Raw genomic sequence first — 22732 nt, forward strand, 5'->3', positions numbered from 1 at the left:
TCGTTCAAATAATTTTTACTCCATTTTCCGACCAGTTTCAAAAGTTTATGAATGATTTTTCCAAATGGGTAATAATTATTTATTGAATCAATTTTTATGTTAACTTTGTGAAAATTTGGAAAAAAAAAATCCAAAGATACAATTTTCTGCAAAATTAGTTTATCATTTTGATTGTCTATCGAAAAAGTAGTAAATTTTTTCAGTTTGTATATTTTTTTTAATTCGAGAAATCAATTTTCTACAACTCGTCAAAAGACAACATTCCACTAAAGATTAAAGATTTTTAGATACAATATCTCGAAGATTTTACGTGCTAACATTCATACATCGCCTTTAAAAATGAGCCTTGAGTCAGAACAGTTCAAACACAGACAAACAGACGTACCACTCCATACAAAATTCTGAAAAAAAAAATTGTGGTTCCGACTAACTTGTGCGACACCTACTGGACATATTCCGCAAAAGATAAACTTTTAGTCTTAAGCAGTAATTAGACGAAGCAAATATTTGCTATTTTTAATACGAATTTTATTTTGTGCAAATAGAATTCGCACCTAAAATAGCAAATATTTGCTTCGTCTAATGCCTGCTTTACTGCTGTTTTGGCAGCACGGCGCGCAACAACTATCAACTGGGTTCAACAGAAAAAGCACACCAGCGCCACCACCGCTGCGGCGAGAATATTCCGCATAATTGTAACTCCTTTGAATTGACCGTTATTTTGATCCACGAAAATAATTTTCGTGGTACGTCTGTTTGTCTGTGGTTCAGACGCGTCGACACGATCATGCGTCGTTTAGTCGGAATTCATATCCAAATTTTCATCGGAATTAAAAACGATCATTTTAATTTATAGCATTCTCAGGACGATTATCTTTGAATTGAGGTCAATAGTGAATTTTTCGTGTATTTTTAGTCACAAGCTGCGGCACTGTAAAATGATCAGTGACGAACAGTGTGGTTCATTCGCTTTATAAGTTTTCTTTTAATTTTTTTTACATTTTGGCTTTGCGATATCATTAAAGAATATTAAATATTGTTCACACAAAGATATAAAAACGTAGAGGTTTGTTAGAAGTAGATGTGATTAAAGGCTGACAAAACGTGAAACAAAAATCATTTCGATTTCCAGAGGCGGATCAGAGTAAAAACTCTTGAGTTTGCGGTAGTATTTATTTCATTGTTGAAACAACCACCTGAAAATGTTCCATATTTGTTTAAAAGTTACATTAGAAACTATTTTTCTATCTGCTGAAGTTGGACTACTGATTATAGAACTTAACGCCTTCCAATTTTGGCAATCGGTTTGTTGATTTGACGGCAGTTAAATTACCCTAACATCAATCACATGAAATCAGATTTGATGAAACATGAACGATAATAATAACATCTCTTGTTCTGGTTGCACTGCCACCGGTTGCTTCGACTGCTAGCTAGTTTGCGAGCGCACAGTTGCTTGAAACGGCGCGAGGTAAAGCAACGAAATCCGAATCAGCCAGAAGGAGTGAAGAGAGGGAAGAAAAAGAGAAAGAAAAAAAAAACACCATTAGATTCGCTTATGATGCCCCCGAGGCTGAACTTTTTTTTTCTTCTACTATGCCCTGCTGCCCTTTCTCCTCTTATGGGGGGCAAACTATGCCGGAGTGTTAGGCCAATTTTGACCGCATAAGCAGTGTTGGGTAAAATAAAAATTGGCTGCTGCTGCTGCTGTGGCTGCAGCTGTCGAAGAAGATTGATTTGATGTCTTTCGTGTCAACTTTTCTTCATTAGAAAATAAGTACAGTACCCTAAAACTCACTCAATTATTTCTCCACAGCCAACAGTGATTCAACTAAGATCCGTTTGTTTGAAATCTACCAAAGACGCCGCTATAAAACGTATATTTGACGTACACAATCACACAAGAACCCAACCCACGGGGTCCCCCTCACACTCAGAAGTGCTGCTCTAGTTTATTTACAAAAAGAACAACTTCTACCAGTGCAGTGTATTTCGCAGCTCTCTCTTTCCGGTCGCTGCGGCGTGGGGGTTGATATTATGCTCTGGGCAAATCACGAAGCTGGAGTCGTTGTCCTACCGCTTTGTATAATTCTCGCAAGAACCGTTGTTGTATCAAAGCGGCTAAAATGTTGACGGCTTTCAACGTTGAATATTCACGAAACGTAAATTAGACCATCCAAAAATAAGTTTTGCGTGATGCTTTATTTTCGTGGCGGAACACGAAAAAAAAGCAATTAAAACTGAAATCTAATAGTATGTATCTCTTAATTACTTTCAGGTTCTTTGGCATCTGGACGCCTTTCGACGATCGTTCCGGCAGCTCCAGAATCACGTCTGCGGTGGGCAGGACTGTATATTCTGCGCCCTCAAGGTAAGACTTTCTAACATCAATCAAGCCAAACTCGAGCTGTCGAGGTGGCAGCGAACGAAATGAAATGCTAGAGGCAACGATCGAATTGACTTGCAGGTTTTGGTTTACCACCAAAATGAAAGGTTCGAAATGTGGCCCGCAGGGCAAAATGACCAACAAGTAATATTCTGAAGTCGAAAATGACCCCGGTCGCGGTTGTGTGGCATTGTAATTTCGGAAACAAAACACCCAACAATGGAGCTATCTTTCGGCTATAAAAGGATGAGCTGTGGTTGATGAAATTTTCTAAACAGCGAATCCCATTCATTGTTCATCGACATCGACGTTTCGAAGGTTTCCGTCATGCTGTAACAATCGGTTTGTTTTGCCCCGAGGGCTGGTAATTTGTTTAAATTTCTCGAAGACGACGACGACGACGACTTTTCGCGTTTGTTTTCCGCATCGGTGAACCGCTTCGGTGGTGGCCCTGCCATCGATATTGCCGGTTTACGATCGGCACTCCGGTTTTGAAGATGAAAATTAATCCACACCCAATTTGATAGTTTTTATTTTCATTCGATGCGTTTTCGGGGCCGACCAACGAACGGCGAGGCTGCAGTTTGATCGATTCGTCTTATCGTACAGTCGGCCCCAAACCGGAACCCTTTTTTTAAGTTGGTCACACTGATTCAAAGCAGCTGCTTTCATTTCTCCGGTGGCGGTCTGTGCTTGAAGTTGTGAAAATTTGATTGATGCGATTAGAGACACCGAAACTCGCGGCCGATGGGGTGATAACTGTGCCAGATTTGACTCTACGACTCGAATCGAGCCAACATTCATGGAACGTAACTGTGAGAAATTGATTTTTTGGACCCATTTCTATTGCAGTAACTTTGCTAACTACTGTACAAATTGAGCTTACAGGAATCATTCTAAACGTTTAGACAAGTGAAATAAAACTTAAACCATCATTCAATAAATGGTGATGACAAAATTACAGGAGCTTGAGAGCAGTTAATCGCGATTGTAAGTGAAAAATAATGGGCCCAAGTCAACCAATTTAAGGTTTAATAAATAAAACATTATACTACCACCGTTAGGTCACACTTCTCTCGTTTTTGTCTTAGCTTTTAGCTGAGTTATCTGAGTTACCTAACAATGCTTTTACTTCAATACTTCGCCATAATTATCCACTAACTATGACCCAAAAAATATTTGAATCCATAGATAGTCCCATGAATTCTAGTTAACGGAAACATCATGAAATAATAATAAAAAATGTACACTATTTTCATGTAATTATTTTTTTGCATTTTTCATCTTTTTACATTTCTACAAGCGCAAAATAAACAACTCAATTCAAAAGAGCATGTCGAAACAATAGATCGATGTAAACAATGCCAACCAACAGTAAACTGGAATAAAAGGTGTGCGAAAATATTGACAAAAAATTGCGAAACATCAACAAGATTGACACGAAAGAACAAATGAAAAAAAAAATCACAACAAGCTGAAAACTTATTAGTTTGCAATATATATTGTTTGCAAGTGTTTGACTAACATTTTTCTTCCTTAAATGGCCGAAAAGTAAGGCGAATACGTCGTTTTCTATGCTGTTATGTTTTCTTTTCATTACGTTAATTTGAGTAAACCATTTGAAAATCGTGTTTCAGCCTAAAACTTGAGTTTTGCTTTTTTCATTGATTTTCGTATGAATTTCTGAAGAATAAGATCCCAGTTTTTTCTCAATATTGTCTTGCTTATTTTAATACTGAACACAGCTAATATCAATTCAACTTGAATTCTTTGTCAATTTTTCTAAACTTATTTTAGTATCTTTTCGTGTTTATAATGATTTTTTTTATATTTAATTAGTATTTCAGATAATTCTATGATAATTCTACAAAAACCAAAAACATTTTTTTATGCTGCGATAAAATATATATTTTGAAATTATACACCCATGTTTATTGTTTTGCCACTTTTTAGAATTGAGTTCTCCAAACAAAATCGACTTTTATCAAATTTGTCTTAAGCTGTTTAACCGATTCTGAATATTCTGAGAAGGTGCAGCCTCTCAATCAAGTTTATCATTTTAATTTATTTTCAATTTTCGTATTTATTGCAAATATTCTTAATTTTTTGTCTGACCACATTTGAATCAATTTTTAATCATTTCATAGCCTTTCATGACCGCTTGCTCCCTTTTTAGATTATTTGTTATGCGTTTTTTGTTCTTTTTGACCATTTTAATTGAGATTGGAACGCTTCTCAACATTATTTATTATTATTTGGTGTTAAATTGGAGGTAATTAATGGCTCTTTCAAGAGAAAACAATTGTATATAATAACCGTTTTTTATTATTTTGAAGGCTTCAAGGAGAGTCTCTCCTTTGCTTCATATTTCTCAGAAAAATTTAGATTAAAAACTCATTTTTAAAGGAGGAATATCACATCCGTGAAACACCATGCGTCTCCACCAAAAAAAAAAAAATTGCATTGCATTATAGTATTTTTGAATGTTTACTGTGTTTTAAAGTACAGCTGGGTATTTATCTTTAGAAAGTTAATTAATTACCTTCAATTCAACGTCAAAAAAAAATAAATAAAATCGGTTGCAAATCTTTGAGAATGGAAAGTTTCGAAAAAAGTTGATTTTTGGATTACTTTCTTTCATAAAGTGTCACCATAAGGCGACATCCATAAATTACGTAACGCAAAAAAACTGATTTTTAGACCCCCACCTCCCCATATGTAACGAAACGTAACGCCAGCACCTAACCCGCATAAAAATTACGTAACGCTGCAGAAGGATTTCCTTGATAAAAATGCTCGTTTTTGGAGAATCTCTCCAGAGATTTTTCGTTACGTAACGTTTAACTCACCTCCCCCCTCCCCTGTGTAACAAATCGTAACGCTCAAGGATACCCCCCTCCCCCATGAGCGTTACGTAATTGATGGATGCTGCCTAAGGGTCAAAGAAAAAAAAATACGGGTCTAAAATTCTTCGTTAAAGAACAACTTCAGCGATTCTGGGCATGCTAAGAGCAAACAGAAAAGCATGGCGAAATGATAGATAAAATGTATTCAATACAGAATGTTGAAAAGTGTACATGGGGTAATCGTTCCTATATTCATCTCAGTACCTATATTTATCTCACCACGCTTTTTTTATTAATTTATCGTCAAATTTTACCATATTTTCAACGTAAAACTTTCAACTACTTGCCATAATCAAGAAGCAAATAGTTTTACTTTCAAAAATTTGTAAAAATTTGACGGTAAATTGGACTAATGAGAGAAATAAGATCAATATAGGTGCAGCTAGCTATTGAGATAAAAAATGGAGCGATTACCCTATTTCAATGAAAAATGATCAAAAAAGAACAAATAACGTATAAAAAATAACCGACAAAGGGGCGAGCAAAGCGATTAAATAAATAAAAATTGATTAAAAGTTGACCGAAAATAAAATAAAGAATACTCGCAATGAATGTGAAAAATAAGAAAACAACAAATGAATGCAGAATTTCGCCTCTACACTCTATCAGAATTTGATGAAACTTTGTAGACAAGCAGCTTTGCATACTTCACTTCCCATAAAATTATCCGGACTAACATTTGAAAAGGGCTGATTTTTTAAATCAATATATATATGAATCGTGATAGAGTGATAGAGAAAAGTTGTCTGGAGATGGAGATGGACTTTTAGGAAATTGTCTGAATTTTCATAGAAAATATTTAAAAAAATAAATTTGAGATCTGCACTTCCAAAACTTGTTTTACAACATGAAAAGTGATTTTGAAAGCTGTCATCTCAGATATTTTTCAAATTAGGATTTTTATATAGATGCTTAAGTCGCTTAAAACTCTCCTGAACATTTTAAAATGAGCACTCTTAAGGAAAAAAATGGTTAAACCAAAACTTTTTCGTGTCATTCACTGTAATTATCAGGGGCCATCCACATTCCACGTGGACAGATTTTCAACGATTTTGAAACCCTCCCCCTCCCCACTCCCCTTTCGTGGACAACTGCCCAGACTGATACAGCACTCTCCCCTCCAAAGCTGTCCACTTGGAATGTGGATGGCCCCTTGTCAGCAATTCCATGCAAAAAAAATCGTATTCGATTTTTTTTTGCTTCGATCATGCTCAAAATCGCTATATTCGAATTTGTTTCCTTTGGTTCTTAGAGTGATAATTTGTGAAATAGAGTGGCTCGAAAAAGCGACATATTTTTCAAAATTTTCGATTTTTAAAAATTTGTAACTTTTGATTCGTTTGACCGATTTTGATTTTTTTCGTATCAAATCGAAGGTAACTAATGGGATTTTCAGAGGAAAAAATCCAAACTGTACTTTAAATAATAATAACTATGGGAACAGCTTTTTTCGAACCTTTTGGAGGGCCGTTTTGGAGGTTTTCAGACCTAGAGGACCATATCATTTGATTTATTGGACACATCAAGAAATTTTGCATCAAATAATATTTATTTTATTTTATAGATGGAACTTTTTTATCTCTAATGTCACCAAATGTACTAAATATATGTATAAATTATATCCATGCGTCTCCATTGAAAAAAGTTACTGCACTGCATTATAGTATTTTCGCATAGTTGTTGTTATTTAAAGTACACTCTGGTATTTTAACGGCTCAAAAGTTACAAAAATGAAAATTAAAAAGAAGGTAATTTTTAAAGTCACTTTATTCTAGATAGTGTCACCGTATGGTTCAAACAATACATGTCTAAAAATCTAAGTATTGAGCATGATTGGAGCAAAAAACGTCAGGAATTTTAGAAAATTCGACATTTAAGACCGACTTAAATAAAGAAGTTAAAAAAAAATATAAATAGGGGAACTGCTCCATTATTAATCTCGGCCCATATATTTATCACATACAACATGAAAACACAATTGAAAACAGGAAAAAAACGCATATTTTCTAACTAAACCAATCTGCTAATCCATGGAATGGATTCTTCTCAGTTCACTTTAGATTTCTCATAAAGTAGAATCCTCAAAATCTCACTTAAAAGCTCTAAATTTGATCTTATAGTCGGGCATCTGCAATCGAAAACTCATTTAATTCAATCACCTACCTCAGAAAACAAAATCCGCGCATAGTTCCATACGGCTACAACGGACTCTTTCAGCAGCCAACCACTAAACAAAATCACTCACTACACTAAGAATACTTAAATCTTTAAAATGTTCACTTCAAATTTTGAAAAACAAGCTTGAATTAGCAGAAATATATGAGATGAATTTTTACATTTTCAACTGTATGTATTTTCATCTGTTTTCACTGCTTTGAAGAAAATTTAAAGTTGCCAAATCAGTTTCTGTTAATATGTAAAAATCATACTGAAAATGTTGAATTATTCCGACATAATTGACATAAATCGACAGCACTGCAGTGGTTACCTAGGTTACCAATTTTGCACCTAAACAACTACAGCGGATATCTAGGTAACCTACTACGACGGGCTGCAGCTACGTTCATTCATGATAGTGTGATTCATTCATAATTACCAGTGTGATGAATATGGTGGCGTCGTGAGATGAATAATTGAGCAGTGATTCAAGTTTTGAGATGGATACGGAAGCGTTGTAAAAAATAGTTTGTTTTACAAAATTCAGGATAAATCTAGCTAAATTTACTAAATATACAATGCTGAACGATTCCATAAGAGCACGTAAGCATATTCAGTTTATTTGTTCAATGATTTCGTTAAAATTTGGTGTTTAATCCGTGCATTCTTCGTGAATATCGGCTTAATGAGATGAATAATGGAGCAATTCCCTTAGTTTAATAATGTATCTGAATTTTGTTGCATGATTTTTTTTCATGGTTTCACAAATCACTAGTCTGCTCATTCAGTAATTTTTATGCGAATATAATGAGGAGAGTGAAAAAAAAAAACTTAAAAAAGGTTTGACAAAATAAAAATTAAAAACATTCACGGTATTTGTAAGTATTGGAGAAAAAATATAGAAAATGGCAAAAAATAATATAATGAAATCATAAAAAACTTCTTGAAAATTTTTATTATCATTAACTTAGCAATTTATTAACGAGAGAGGAATAACTCATAAAGAGTGAACCACAGAAACTAAAACTCTATATTTTCTTCAATTTCTTTCATCTTTTCTCGAAGACTGTAATAGTTTGCTTATTCAGTAACTCCCATGTGAATGTTATTAAGGAGGAAAGGATACTAGAAAACTAGATGATCCGGTAGATGTAGTTGAACGCAGCAGACAAATTTACGTTAACAGCATGAAAAAAAAATCAGCATTAAAAAAACACTGTTCAACACAGTTTTTGTCCTATCGCTCAAACTGGAACATAAAAGTAAGATTACAGCTTTTTAGTCGTCTCTGTGAATTTTGGTTCCTCTAACTGCCTCGGAAGTGCATCAAAAACCCACAGAGTAGTTGCTCACCAGGTTCGTCGCTTTTCCGTTCCCTTACAGAGAAATTCCATGGAAGTCTCTGAAGACTTGAAACACTTCCGAGGTGGCTAGGGGCACCAAAATTTACTGAAAAGATGAATTTTTTGATTATTTATTTTTAATAATTTTTGAAATGTTAGTTTTTGCCCAGTTCTAAGCTCTGGGGCAAAACCTATGTTAACCACTAGTTGACGAAAGGGGGGGGGGGGGGGAAATGTCCTGGAACTCAAACTGAGAAAAGGAAAGATTTATAGCCGTTTGTTTGAATTTTGGTTGCTCGGAAGTGCGTCAACTTTTATGAAGTCTTCCTGTAAGCAAACGAAAAGCCACTAACCCGGCGAGTCATTATTCTGTGGCCTTTTGATTGACTTCCGAGGCGGCTGGGTGCACCCACCTTCACAGGCACGGTTAAAATGCTAAAATCTTTCACTTTTTCCAGTTTGAGCTCAAGGGCAGAATTTTATTCGTTTTTGTCGTTAAGTGTTATAAAAAAGGGAACAAATACTAATGAAAAGCGATGAAACGACCAATTTGTTACGATAAAAATAAAGTGGAATTAATAAACACCTAATATTATCTCATCGTTTTTATTTGTCCAATTTAACATCAAATATTATTACTTTTTCCAAAACAAAACTTACGAGCATTCAACTAAGTTGAGATGTAAAATTAAAATCATGTTTTTCTTGAAAAAACTAAATTTGACGGTAAATTGGACGGTAAATTGGACAATTAAGAGCGATGAGATAAATGTAGGTGTTGAGATGAATATAAGACTGGTTTCTCTGAAATGCGAAATTTTATCACAAGCTGTAAAATAATGAGTTTTTTTCAAAATTCTGAGTTTTGTTATACATTTTATTATTCTTTTCTCTTTTCTGAATTACGCAACAAACTAATTTTAGACTAGCACAATTGCGCTAATCATTGAAAATATTGCAAAACATTCAATTTTGGTAACTTTCAGTAGAGTTAGGTTTCAAATGGTTTCGTTTTTCGTGGACCTTTGCTCTGATATCTCTGGTTTTATGACATTTTTTTTAAATAGGCTCAAATACTTACTTGGAAGGTAATAACCCAATCAGTGAGGCCAAATAGAATAATGGCACAGTGTTAAATTTTCTTCTGTGACTGTAAGCGGTAATTTTGTTATATGACCATCCGTTAGCAAACGTTTTTCAAAATGAGGCACCCAATAAATCAACCAAAATATATAGGTACAGTCAATGGAAGGTCCCCTTCACAAAGAAGCAAACCAACCGACATCGAAAGGTAGTTTCTGCTCTATAATCGGAACCGCAATTAGACGATATTTCCTGTACAAAGTCGATCGCCGCGCGCTGCGCGGTTCAAGAATGATTCACATAGCGAACGTGCCTCGAATTTCACTCTCAGTTGAAGATTTTGCAGAGCCGCGCCGCGTACAGCGATTATTTATTTAAGCCAATTTTGCTTATTTCATCTCAGAGACCCAAATTACCAGACTCGGTAATGGCGGATCATTATACAATAAAACTCGACCAAACTCCAATCGAGCGGAGCTCGACAGAATCGCACACTAGCTGCCTACATTCCGGCGTTTGTTTACATGTTTGCTCACCCCCATCAGTTCTCGACCGGGTTTTATTTCCTCGGCTCGAAAATCTCGGCCAGCCCGCAGCAGCAGCAGCACACAAAACTCCACAAACCCGAACCGTTCGAAGGGGAGATTGTAAAAAAGAAACTCTCAATACAGGTTACACGGCAAGCAGATCGTGTCTCGTGTCTGTCTCACCACACCACTACCAACTCGGAAGCGTTTTCACCTTCTTCTTGCTCCGCGCTGACCCAACTTACGTGCAGCCTTTCGAGAGGGTTCGTTACTTGATCTGATCGGTTTCCTCTCGGCCCGTTTCGGGCTCCGTTTTCTTCACCAACACCGAACGGTTACGGTTGATTTGACCTCCTGCGAGTCGATCTGTTCAGCTCGGCACTAATATCTTACACAAATATGGCCGTACGTGCAGGTAGGTAACCATATTATACCTCAGGTGTGTGTAGAAGAACCAGAAACCCATTACAGCGACCCACATCAGAGCGATCTTGCGCGCGGAGGGAAGCCAACCAAAGATAGTACGAGAACGAGAAGAAAAAAAAGTCAATACAAAACACGCAAAGTGTTGTGAAGCTTGGCGCTCGCCAGGAGATGCTTCTTATCTGCCAGCGATGATGACGTTGAAGAGTCAATATTTGTCCGGTGCGGAGATGAGCTCCGGAACAGTGGAGCCCATTCATTTCCAAAAACCCAAAACTGATAACACCGGATTGGAGCGACAGTTGAGTAAACAACGGCGACAGTTCAAACACGCGGCTTGCGCAAAACCAAAAAATAAAACAACACGACTCCTATCCGCACTATGGCACATGTTCTACGAGTGTTGTACAAGCTGTCTAGCGATGTTGACTCTGGCGGACGGTGTTTTTAGTTTTCCCCCCTCAGGAGGCAGGAAATGGGTAGGAAGTACGACGAATCCGACGAAGACTAAAACGCGCGGACAGAGCACCTATTATGGAGGTGCTAATTTTTGGGCAAACGTGCGGTAAATTAGATTTTTCTTCGCTTTGTATGAGCGATCAAGCGAAACGAAGTGAACCCGACGCGAGCCGCCCCTGAGGGAACGTTAATTAAAGTTCGCTAGAATGATGCCGGGGTGCAGTGATGACTTTCTACAAATGAAATTAATTTTGTCGGGTTTCAGGAATAACTCACAAATTAAATACTGAATATCTCATTTACTTGGAAAGAACCTGTTTTCAGCTTGAGCTAATTGAATATTCCTTTCGCACCGCAAATATGGTAATATCGTTTAAACTTCTCTGTCACATTTGCATACTCGCTCCTTTCTGTTTGAATACCATAGAGTGCGCGAATCGATCAGCATAGGCAAAACAAGCGAGCATAACGATCGACTTCAGACTTCCATTGTCTATTCAGAAACATCACGGCTGAAGATCAACTAAATATTAATACAAGCTACTAGAGGACGATTTTAAAGTCGTACGAGGTGTGCTACATAAAAATACCAGCACCAGCTTATTACCCATAAACCGATGTGGATCGTTTACCACCGGTGACAGTGGAGGAATATTAATCGTTGCTCACCCATCGAACGAATGTTAAGGCAAAATTCTAACACGCTGCCACACACACAATTGAATTGGAAATGAGCTAGACGACGTATTGTGTGCGGCTTGTTCGACAGTTTGAAAACATCACTCGCTTCGCCTTCGCATTGAAAACTGTATCTTGGCTGAAGAAAAGTGCCAACTTACGCATTTAGTGATTTTGTTACTACTTCTAAAACATTCTAAGCTCGCAAACCGATCAAACTTCAGCATTTTCTCACGCAGAGGGCTGTCCTTGAAACGGCAAAACTGGCAGAAGTCAACATGATCCCTCTCTAAATGTCTCATTAAAAGACGACTTTTAATAAGCCAACCAGTATCGATACCTCTCCGCGCAGAAATCGTGACTGGCGGATGTCGCAACCATCAGGCAAAAGATCATAGACGACACTCGTGGTGAAGATTCACCCCGGTTTGCTGTTCGCTACCTGTCGGGGCAGCTGAAGTGCCTTCGACATTTACGATCCCCCGATCGTTTCATAAAATAAACACTCATCGATCGACGAGAGGATTTACGACTTTCGAACATAGGGAAGAGAGACGGATAGAGTGAAACTGAGTCCCGCAATTGTCGAAAAATAAAAACTAACGAAAGACGTCAATGATGTTAGACGACGAACCCTCTTATCGGCAAGTCTCGGTACTGCGCGCCTCTTCAGTGCAATTTATGTCAAAAGGGACGCCACTACCATACCTGTCCGTACATCCGGAGGGACACAGCTTATCTGATTTCCTGCCGTAATTGCAGTGTCTGTCTGATAGCTGGACTTCTTTTTTTTTTGCTCCACACCGTCATACCGGATATGCACCGATGGGTTTGGCCTTCGGTTGGATTGCCGATGAGTGGCGCGTTCGAGTGGTGCTTTAAGTTATTCATTAGAATTTTGTGACCTTGTTATGATAAGGAAAAAATAACGGAAACAATTGAATTAAACTTTTTGCCATCAGAGTTCTCACGGATTGCTAATGAGAGATGATTTTCACTCCATGAAGAGATTCTATCCGGTTGGGAATCCAGGTCGTTAATTTTAATTGTAGAATGGCGTACAGAATAGATCCCTAGAAAGCGAAAGCGGAACACTTTTTCCCGTGGCGTTAGGTAGGAGAGATGAGTTCATATTGAATTCCTCCCGTCATTGAATCGCACAAAAACAAAAAATATTCAATCCACCATTTTTTATTATAATGAAACCTTGCATTCGTAGCTGTTTACCTTAGCAAACTAAGTATTTTTCGCGAGTGGAATGTTTTTTCTAGGCTAAAATATAAAATTTTCCAAAAGAACGTATGTGTTGTGGCATAGGCTAACATACAATGTAAAAAAATGTTTTGCGTAGAACTACGTTTTTAAGAAAGTTCCGTTACACCTCTGTAATGAAAGTCAACAAAAGGAACTGAGGACGAAATCATATCCAATCTTAAAGGCTTACACACGATAAGCTTTTAGTGGGTTTCCTTCATTCTTACAGGAATTGATTGAAAGATTTCTAAGCACACGTTTAAATGCAGGAAATTGTAATTTGAATAAGGGAAGTTTTGTTCTACAGAAAATTGTTTAAATGCAGATTTCGACCAATTCAGGCGAGTTGTTTTTCTTAGCACGGTCGACAGAATATTACACCAAACTAATCGGATATGCGCTCTTTAGGTTTTGGCCCAAACAAATATCATATCAAATAGCAATATGCAACAAGCAACAGCGTAATAAACTGTTGAGTGGCTGAGAGTGCGCTGCTCCTGCTGCTACTCGCTTTCATCCGATACATAAAAGTTCCAAGCCGTAACACGATACAAATTATATTATTACTTGCGTGAGAAATTCATCGGTCCTTCTCCATTTGTTGCTAACATGAAAAAGATTTAAAAGATAATCTCAAAAAAGTATAGTCTCTTGAAACAGGTGGAACATCTTGAGACATCTGTCTAGAATAAACATCGGAGACTTGAAGCGAACTAGTAACAAATTAGCCACTGCCTTTCCAATTGATTGTTTTCTACTTTAAATGTTTATTCGCTGTTATTTTCATCCATGTTTAGCTGGTACATTTAAATGCGGCAAATTCGGGAATGAAGCTCACTTAACTCACTTAACGTTCGCTTAGGATAAATTTTTTGGACAGGAAACTAATATCGTCATTTAAGACTGGCACGATTCGATTTTTGTGATGCTGAGTACAATTAAATTTGATCTCACAAAAATCCCGCCGCTGTCACCACAGATCTAAAGGTCCAACAGGACTTTTTTGACAATTTTAGACTTAAATTTCGAATGTCATATACATGCGGTCAACACGACCGTGCGGAATTATCTCTAAACGAAGATTAAATTAATCAAAACTATATCTCAAGACCAGCTTTCAAAGGCAATTGTACGACAGTCGTATAACTTGCTAATTATATGCACATAATAGACCCAGAAACAGGTTCAATGAGAGCGAGAAGTTGCAGTGTTTACGATGATTTTCCCAAGACACGCTTTAGGCTTGTATTTTAGGGATGTTTTAATCATAATGCGCATGTGCAAACTGTTTCTAAAGCTGCAAAAACCAAAAATCCAAGAAAAATTGATTCAAGATCCATAGTGTCTACAGTAAAGTAGCCCCATTTATAGGGGTTGCAATTTTGTGATTATTCACCTAAAAGTTAGAGATGAATTTTACTTTTCTTATTTTTGCGTACAAAAATCCGCCTTTTTCTACAAAGTTGTAGCTAAATTTATAAGAAAGAATTTCGAAGACACCATACTTCTATCTGTCTATTTAAATTATCATTTGGGGGGTCTTCTATTGAATGTCTCTTGAAATCTTTTTTTTTTTTTTCAATATATCATTTCATAGTGATTTTTGACAGTTTCTCGATGTAACAAAACACAGTTTCATCAAAGAAAGTTTATTTTTATCTCTAAAGCACTTTTTTCGCTTTTGTCGACCAGCATTCGTTAAGGGTAACTTTTTATGGCCAGTAAACTGATATCGTCAGTTGTATTCAGGACTGATGCAACCAAATTTTTGCAGTTTTGAGCATTTAATGGAAATCGATCCTAATACTGTTAAGATTTATCCCATAAAAATCCCACCGCTGTCACCATAAATGTGACGAGCATCCATTATGCGACACTCTCACGTAAGTTGACGCATTTCTACACTGGCTAGAGGCACCAAAATTCACAGGAATGGTTGAAAAGATGATAATCTAGAGCAAATTTTCTGAGCTTTAGGGTGGCTTTTTTTCGCTTTTGTCGTTCACTGTTGTATCTAGACTCGATAAATATTCTCTTAAAAATTTTAGACTCTATTTCAAATATAACTTATGTAAATCTAAAATGTCATAAGAGAACGTCCATAAAATACGTAACACTTTAGGAGAGAAGGAGATGTTGCGACCCATGCGAGAATTTTGATGACCGATACAAAAGGAGGGGGTGCTGAAAATATTCATTTTTTGCGCTGTGTAACTAGTGGACGTTCCCTAATTCATTCATAAAATAAAAATCAATTGAAAAAGTTGAAAAAATTAAAAAAGAATATGAAAAACAGTACAGAGAAAGAAAAACAGAATAAAGGAAAAAATAAAAATAATAGAAAACGTTACAAAAACATGTACGAGAAATTGAAAAAAAAGGAAAAAAATGCAAAACATTAGAATAACATTAAAAAATTGTAAATAAATAAAAAAAAATAAAAAACCAAAAAAATTATAACAAGAGATTTCAGCAAATTAAAAAAAATAATAGTTTAAAACATTTAAAAAAACAAGTTGAAGTTTAGGATTAAAAGTAAACAGCTCAATGAAAACTGATCTTTTTTCTGTTTGACTTTAAAAATAACTGCTAGAACCTATTATTTGTTTGCAAGAAATGTGTTTTTTATTCATAAACAACAAAAACATAAATGCAGGCGACATCCATAAATAACGTAACGCAAAAAACACGATTTTTAGATCCTCACTCCCATATGTAACGAAACGTAACGCCAACATTTACCCCCCCGCCATAAAAATTACGTAACGCTGCAGAAAGATTTCCTTGATAAAAATGCTTGTTTTTGGAGAGTCTCTCCAGAGGTTTTTCGTTACGTAACACTGAACTTACCTCCCCACCACCCTTGTGTAACAAATCGGAACGCTCAAGGATACCCCCCCCCCTTCCCTCTTATGAGCGTTACGTAACTTATGCATACCGCCTAATACAAAAAAAGTCTGGAAAAAAATCAAATAAAAATAAGAAGGAATTAAAAAAAAAGAAATAGAAAAATTAAAATAATAGGAAGGTTGTTTAATAAACAAATTGGAAAAAAATTTTGAAAAATTGAAAAAAAAAAGAAATCAATCGGAAAAATTATTAAAAGCATAGTAAAAATTTAAAAAGAATTGAAATAAATAAAAAAAACAACAAAAAGAAAAACTTTAAACATGTTAAAAAAATAGATAATAAAAGAAACAAGTTGATGTTCAAAGTAAATAGCTCTATATACACTGATCAACATTTTTCTTTCTGTTTGACTGTATTAACTTAAAAAATAATTGCTAGATACTATCGTTTCTTTGTGAGAAATGTGTTTCTGACACTAAGTGGGTTAATCAAAAAGAAGTTCTTATTTTTTCAAAAATATTTTTTTCTAATTCAATTATATATAGGAGTCAATTATATATATTATAGCAAATTGGATGCTATGTACAAGCGAGTCTGACCTGTATTATAGTTTAATATAGAAATAGTTTCGTCTGCGGATGTTTTCGGTTTTCTAGCTCTCTGTAAGTAAATAAGTGCATTATTGCAATAATTGGGATTGTTATTATTGTAATAAATAATTGGGATTGTTATTATTGTAATAAATAATTGGGATTGTTATTATTGTAAAGCTCATTACACTCCATTAAAAATTTTGGAAAGCCTTAATAAAGACGATTAACTCAACCTTACAGCAACGTTTCGATTTCCATTAGCATGTCAGCCACCACTCAGTCCGAACAGAATTTGGCTGTTCCCCAGCCGCACTACTGCAATATGCAACACACAGCGCAGCGATACTCCTCCTGCTATCTGCTGCCATCGAATGCAAGAACGCAAGTGATGTAACAAACAGGTTTATGTAGTACTACAACAACATTTCAAAGAAACTTTAAATTACAGGAAAACTTTTGGTAAAACGTACAGGGTGGATAAATTAATGACAAATCCCAGCTCAAAAATTTCTGAAACCCAGAAAGACGATTTTTTTAAATTTATTTTTCGAGATAACACTAGTTCTAAGACATTTGGCATTAAAAAATATTTTTTGATATCGACAATTCTACATACTACCTGTGCTTTTTTCATTAATATTCTTCGTTAAAATTTTACGTGTTACTAAAGTCCGATTGAGCTGAAATTTTGCATGAAGGCTTTTTTCGAGAAGCCGAAACGTTTGAGCACTACTTTCAAGCGATATTCGAAGGTCAAATTTCTCTCATACAACTCATTGCTACACTAATGTTCATTATCCGCCTCAAGTTTGAAATCGCTTCACTGTGTATGGTCTGAATGGTCTTCAGAAAAGTTGTTCAGGAAGTTTATAGGTTTTTATTTGGTGCACAGTTTTGCTTCGAAATACGATTGCAACGCAGTGCTAGTGTGCATCTAGTTGTGAGTATTTTCAACCTTATTTACCTCTTGAGGCTGCGGTCTTCATAAAAGCTGTTTAGAATTATACCGACCTCTTTGCTGCATTCGACAAGGTAAACCACGAAATTGCTTTGGCAAAATAAGACAAAATAGGAATTAATGACAACCTCCTAATTTGGCTTTGCTCCTACTTGATTCCCCCTTCTGTGTTACATCCGGCGTTCCTCAAGGCAGTCACCTCGGACCATTCCTTTTCCTACTGTTTATGAACGATGTAAATTTGCTTTTCAAATGTATGAAATTATCTTACGCTGACGATTTAAAACTATACAACACAATAAAAAATATTTAAGACGCCCAGATGCTGCAACATGATTTGGAAGCCTTCGATAGTTGGTGCCGAATTAACAGGATGTCACTGAATGTGTCTAAATGCTCAGCTATCTCCTTCGGTCGGAAACATCCTATGTATCGTCACGAGTACAGCTTACAAGGTACTGTTTAGAGTCGCGAAACGGTAGTTAAGGATCTGGGAGTTATGCTCGATTCGAAATTAAGCTTCAAGGACCATGCAGCTTACATAGTTTCAAAGGCTTCATCGCAATTGGGATTTCTGTTTCGCTTCGCTAAAAACTTCAAAAATGTGCACTGCCTTGAAGCGCTCTATTGCTCTCTGGTTCGTCCAATATTGGAATACTCCGCTGTTGTATGGTGTCCTTTCTACCAAGACACAATTGCGAGGATTGAAGCCGTACAACGCAAATTTGTTCGCTTTGCTTTGAGACAGTTTCCTTGGCGTGATTCGCGTAACCTATCAAGCTATGAAAGCCGTTGTAAGCTCATCGACTTAGAGCTACTAGAAGCAAGGCGGATTTCGGCCAAGGCTTGTTTCGTTGGAAACCTTCTTTAGGGAATCATCGATTGTCCTTTACTACTCGGCCTTCTTGATATAAACGCTAGACGACGCAATCTCCGTTCACACATGTTTCTAATTACCCGACCTGCAAGAACTAACTATGCTCTACAGGAACCAGTGCTCAGCATGTGTCGTGCCTTCAACAGCTGCTACGAGATATTTGATTTCAACGCGTCCCGTGATAAAAACAGACGATGCTTGAGAAACTTTTTGTGTTAGTTTAATTGTTAATTAAGTAATTGTCATTAGGGTAAGAATTTTTATCTGTTGACAAATAAATATATGTAAACGAGAAAGAAGGTCATGTGAAGAACTTTGCTGAAGATCAACAGCTCTCTAGTTGAATGTAATCCTAGTATAAGTAAACTATGGTCAAAATACGAAGAATTGCGTGCAGAGTAGTATCACATAGTGGTACTAGTTGAATTCCTCGATTTTTTGTTGACCTTTTGAACAACTTTGCTGAAGACTGCAGCTTTCTCGAGAGTAAGAATCACGGGAAAAGTTGAGCTCGAAATATGAAGAATTGCGTTCATCCTAATGCCAGGTAGCGACAGAGCTCCGCAATGAACTGTCCATTAACCAGAAGCCCTTGACCTTCTGAAAAAATTTGCTGAAGACCGTATCTTTCCTAAAATAATCTACCTCTTCCACTGTAAAAAAATTGTATATGGCGAATTCGTTCATCCTTCAGTTTTGGTGTAACCGTTAGTGGTTCGATTACCGGAAAAATGAAAAGTATAGGACAGTTGCATTTCATCTTCATCGATAAGACGACTGTTGACATCTAGGCATTAGCCTCGGTAATGCAACGAAATTGTTCTATTTTTCCAGTATCTAGACTTTTTTGATTTTCCAATAAGTAATAACCGCGACTTATTAGTCCCAAATATATTCGAGCATGGCATGAAGTTACTGGATGTTTGTCAGTTTTAATTCCCGAAACGTTTTTGTCTCCAGAGAAAGTAAAAGTTTTACAGGGAGTCATTAAAATAAACAAACCAGATTCATCACAATTGTGAATTTGATCGACAATTAAGCCTTTATTTAGGGAACACTTCCTTAAAAGTAACGATTGCCTGAAAATCTGCTGCCTAGTTTTCGTCTCTAAACCAAGACACTAGGTGATTTAATTCGTGTTTTTTTTTAATATTTTTTATGTATCTCGGGAACGTGAAAAATTCGAAAATGATAAAAACAAAACGTGAAGCATGATCTATTGATAAGTATGATCAATATAACACAATTTGTTCTTCGTCAGTAACAAGTTTGGTGGAATGATTCAGAAGTTATCTTAATCCTTCAAACTACACTGGTCGACAAAAGCGAGTTCGGAAGTGCGTCGAAAGGCCATAGAGTAACCGCTTGCCAGGCTCGTCGCTACTACGCTTGCTTACGGGGAAACTTCATTTTAGTCTCTGGAGACGCATTTCCGACTTGGTTATGGGTACCAAATATTCACAGGAACGGTTAAAAAGCTATAATCTTTCAAGCTTGTATCATGAAATCAAATCAGTCAAAGAAGATCTAGTGCTAATGTGCGTTAATGCGTCCTAACAAACAGTCCAAAAACAAAAGCAGAGCGCTCAACCCCAGTCAGACTGAGACCACAGCTTCGAAAAGTTACCGTCAAACCGTCCGGTAAATCTCTCGCCTTTCCCATAACAAACGGATTTTCCGGTCAGTTTAACTTCGTTCTCGTGTTTTTTTTTTCATAGTTTTTTCCTCGTAAAGCATAAGGTAGGCTTAAAAACATAAAGGCCATTTCCTGCCAGCAACTCGGACATTTATAGTTACCCAATTTTGTCCTTGCGTAGCAAGGTAAAACTAACCGTCCACCTTTAAACGGTTGATTGGCGACAAATCCGCCCAGTCGCAATCGTACGTGGGCTTCATCCTTTTGTTTGTGTGTGAGGAAGTTCGCCTCCTCAAAAGCTCAAGTTTCTACTGTTTAGTGATTTATTTGTATGCAACCAGTGCTGCGCTGAAACATGCAACCTGCCAGAGAAGAGCTCTGCTCTAGCAGAAGTGGACAATCGAATTGGTCCCCTCGATTCAAACAACGTAAACGATGTTGTTTATAGCTTTACCAGCAGCAGAATTAAAATTCAAACAACACTTTTTCTTGAGAACGCGCTGGAAAGCGTCGTATTTACCTTCCACCCTCTCTACATACTTCTTCTGCTGGTTATTCTTGGAGGGTAAGCGATGCGTTTCTTTTCCACGATCTTCGCCTCCTTCAACACAATGAAGCTAGCGTGTACGCGGCAGTAGGAGGAAGAGATGCAGGAGGGTCAAAGAAAAACATAAGAAAAAAAAAACGAAGAAATCTTAACACACCTGAGTCAACCGACCATTGTCGGAGAAGACTCTTGCCAACATCGAGGGGCTGACGCGCGATACTCACCACGCGACGGAAATTCACCACGCACCCACTAACACACGGTGCAGCGCAACAAAACACGACCGACCGACGCTAGGAAACGAGTTTGCTACCTGAGGCGCGATCAAGTTTGTGTAACTGTGAAAGTTGCTGGCTCACCAATACAGCGGCATTCGCACCTGTACCGCAGTGAAGCCTGTGTGTGGGATGTGGCAAGCGCAGCAAAATCAGTCTTGATTGAATTCTCGAACCAGTCGGTTGTGTTTTTGTAAGGAAAAAAAAACGACAAAATCCGCGCCGCCATTTGTGTGATCCTATCTCGGTGTATGTGTGTTAGTGTATGTGTGCTATGTTTCGCTATGGATACGTGCTGCGAATGGATCTCGGTTCGATCTCGTGCTCGAGCTGTATATCCTAAGAAGTGGAAGCAATTATGATGCGAAGAAGTAGAATCGATGGTTAATCTTGCTAGAAGCTGTAACGTTTTATATGAGAAGAGTGAAGCGATTGTTGTTTCTGATAATTCAGGTTCGTGTGCTGTACGAGATTGTGAGAGCCTCTGGTAACCTGGTAGGAAGAAGGCGCGCGTGAACCGGACGACATCTGTTGATCGGCAGGGATGACACTTTTCCGATCCTGGCAAAAGTGACCACAAGTGTAATTACGCTAATAACCACTGCACAAAAAGGCCATCTGTTGTGTTGCAGCAGTATTGAGGAGCTTCACCTGCTTTTTGTTTTTTCGTGCGGGGATTCACCTTCTTCCAAAATTTAGACCAGACACATGTGACTCATCACAATTTACGGCGTTCATACGCGGAAAGGAACAATGCCAACACACAGTGTGTACAATTAAACAGAACAGGTTGTCTGGTTACGGTGGAAGGAGGTACCTTCTCTACCGAACTGCCGAAATAACACACAGTGCAAATGTACTGCAGCTTGGTCATGTGCCAAGGCACCCGCCATAAACGCTTGCGATATTTTTGTGGATACTTGTTTTTGAAGGGCTATTATCGCGTGTGGCCACCACGCAAGCGAGGGGCGAACGCAATTACGCCGAAAAAACTTTCCGCTCTTGGACGGACAGCTGATGGGTGCCTGTCGAAGGGTTTATTGGACGCTCTTTGGCGATGATCATCAATTAGTGCACCCGGTAGCTGCCTAATTGGTGCACTTTAGCACGAGCGCTGCAACTGCAACTGCAGCTCAGGAAAACAGGTGACCAAGGGTTTCCGCTGAACGGGGTTCGGCCCATCCATTTCGCTGATTACATCTCTACCGGACCCAGGGTCAGTGCGCGATTTGCTGATGTTTTTTTTTTAGCTTGGTACCTTAAAGGTCCATGCGAAGTGATGTAACCTGGCAAAGTTTAAGCATACCTTTGAGATTTATCAGAATCTTCAAGATGAAAAAGATGGAATACAATTATTAAAAATACGTTTTTCTTCAAGACATCAGTTTTAGGTACATTCTACCGGCGAATTTCTGAATGAAACTTTTCATTTTCGTCAGTCTGGTCGAGGCTCACGGAAGCAAACGTTAGTTGACATGTGAGGAGTGACCTATATCTGAACAGAAAAGTTGAGTTTTGGTTCTGATCCGGTCCCTCCCAGTCGAAAAACCAAATTTTATTCCAGTCCAAACTGATTCCGTGTCGAAATCCGTTTCGGAGTCTGGATAAAAAGTGTTCAGTTATTGTAAAGCGCTATTTTAGTGAGTGAATCCATGAAAAATGTCGGAATATATTAGAATAATAATAAGCAAAATTTTTTTAAGGGTCATTTCATACGAAGTGACTACGAATAAGCACAAACTTGGATACGATCATCACAGATTTTGCTCAGAGTTGAGGG

The 22732-nt window shown here is 37.3% G+C and overlaps 1 protein-coding gene across 5 annotated transcripts in view; it reads left to right on the forward strand.

Annotated features, from left to right (window-relative positions):
* LOC129722475 (uncharacterized) overlaps positions 1-22732 on the forward strand; it is a 197724-nt gene that overhangs the window by 148747 nt on the left and 26245 nt on the right. For 4 of the 5 annotated variants that reach the window (XM_055675927.1, XM_055675942.1, XM_055675934.1 and 1 more), the window contains one exon: positions 2279-2371. In XM_055675927.1, coding sequence (XP_055531902.1) covers positions 2279-2371 — 93 coding nt within the window. Of the gene's footprint in view, positions 1-2278; positions 2372-21124; positions 21406-22732 lie in introns of those variants that run through there. The other variant, XM_055675951.1, reaches the window with a different exon arrangement.

The sequence above is a fragment of the Wyeomyia smithii genome, chromosome 1 (assembly GCF_029784165.1).
Source record: "Wyeomyia smithii strain HCP4-BCI-WySm-NY-G18 chromosome 1, ASM2978416v1, whole genome shotgun sequence".
Taxonomy (NCBI): Eukaryota; Metazoa; Arthropoda; class Insecta; order Diptera; family Culicidae; genus Wyeomyia; species Wyeomyia smithii.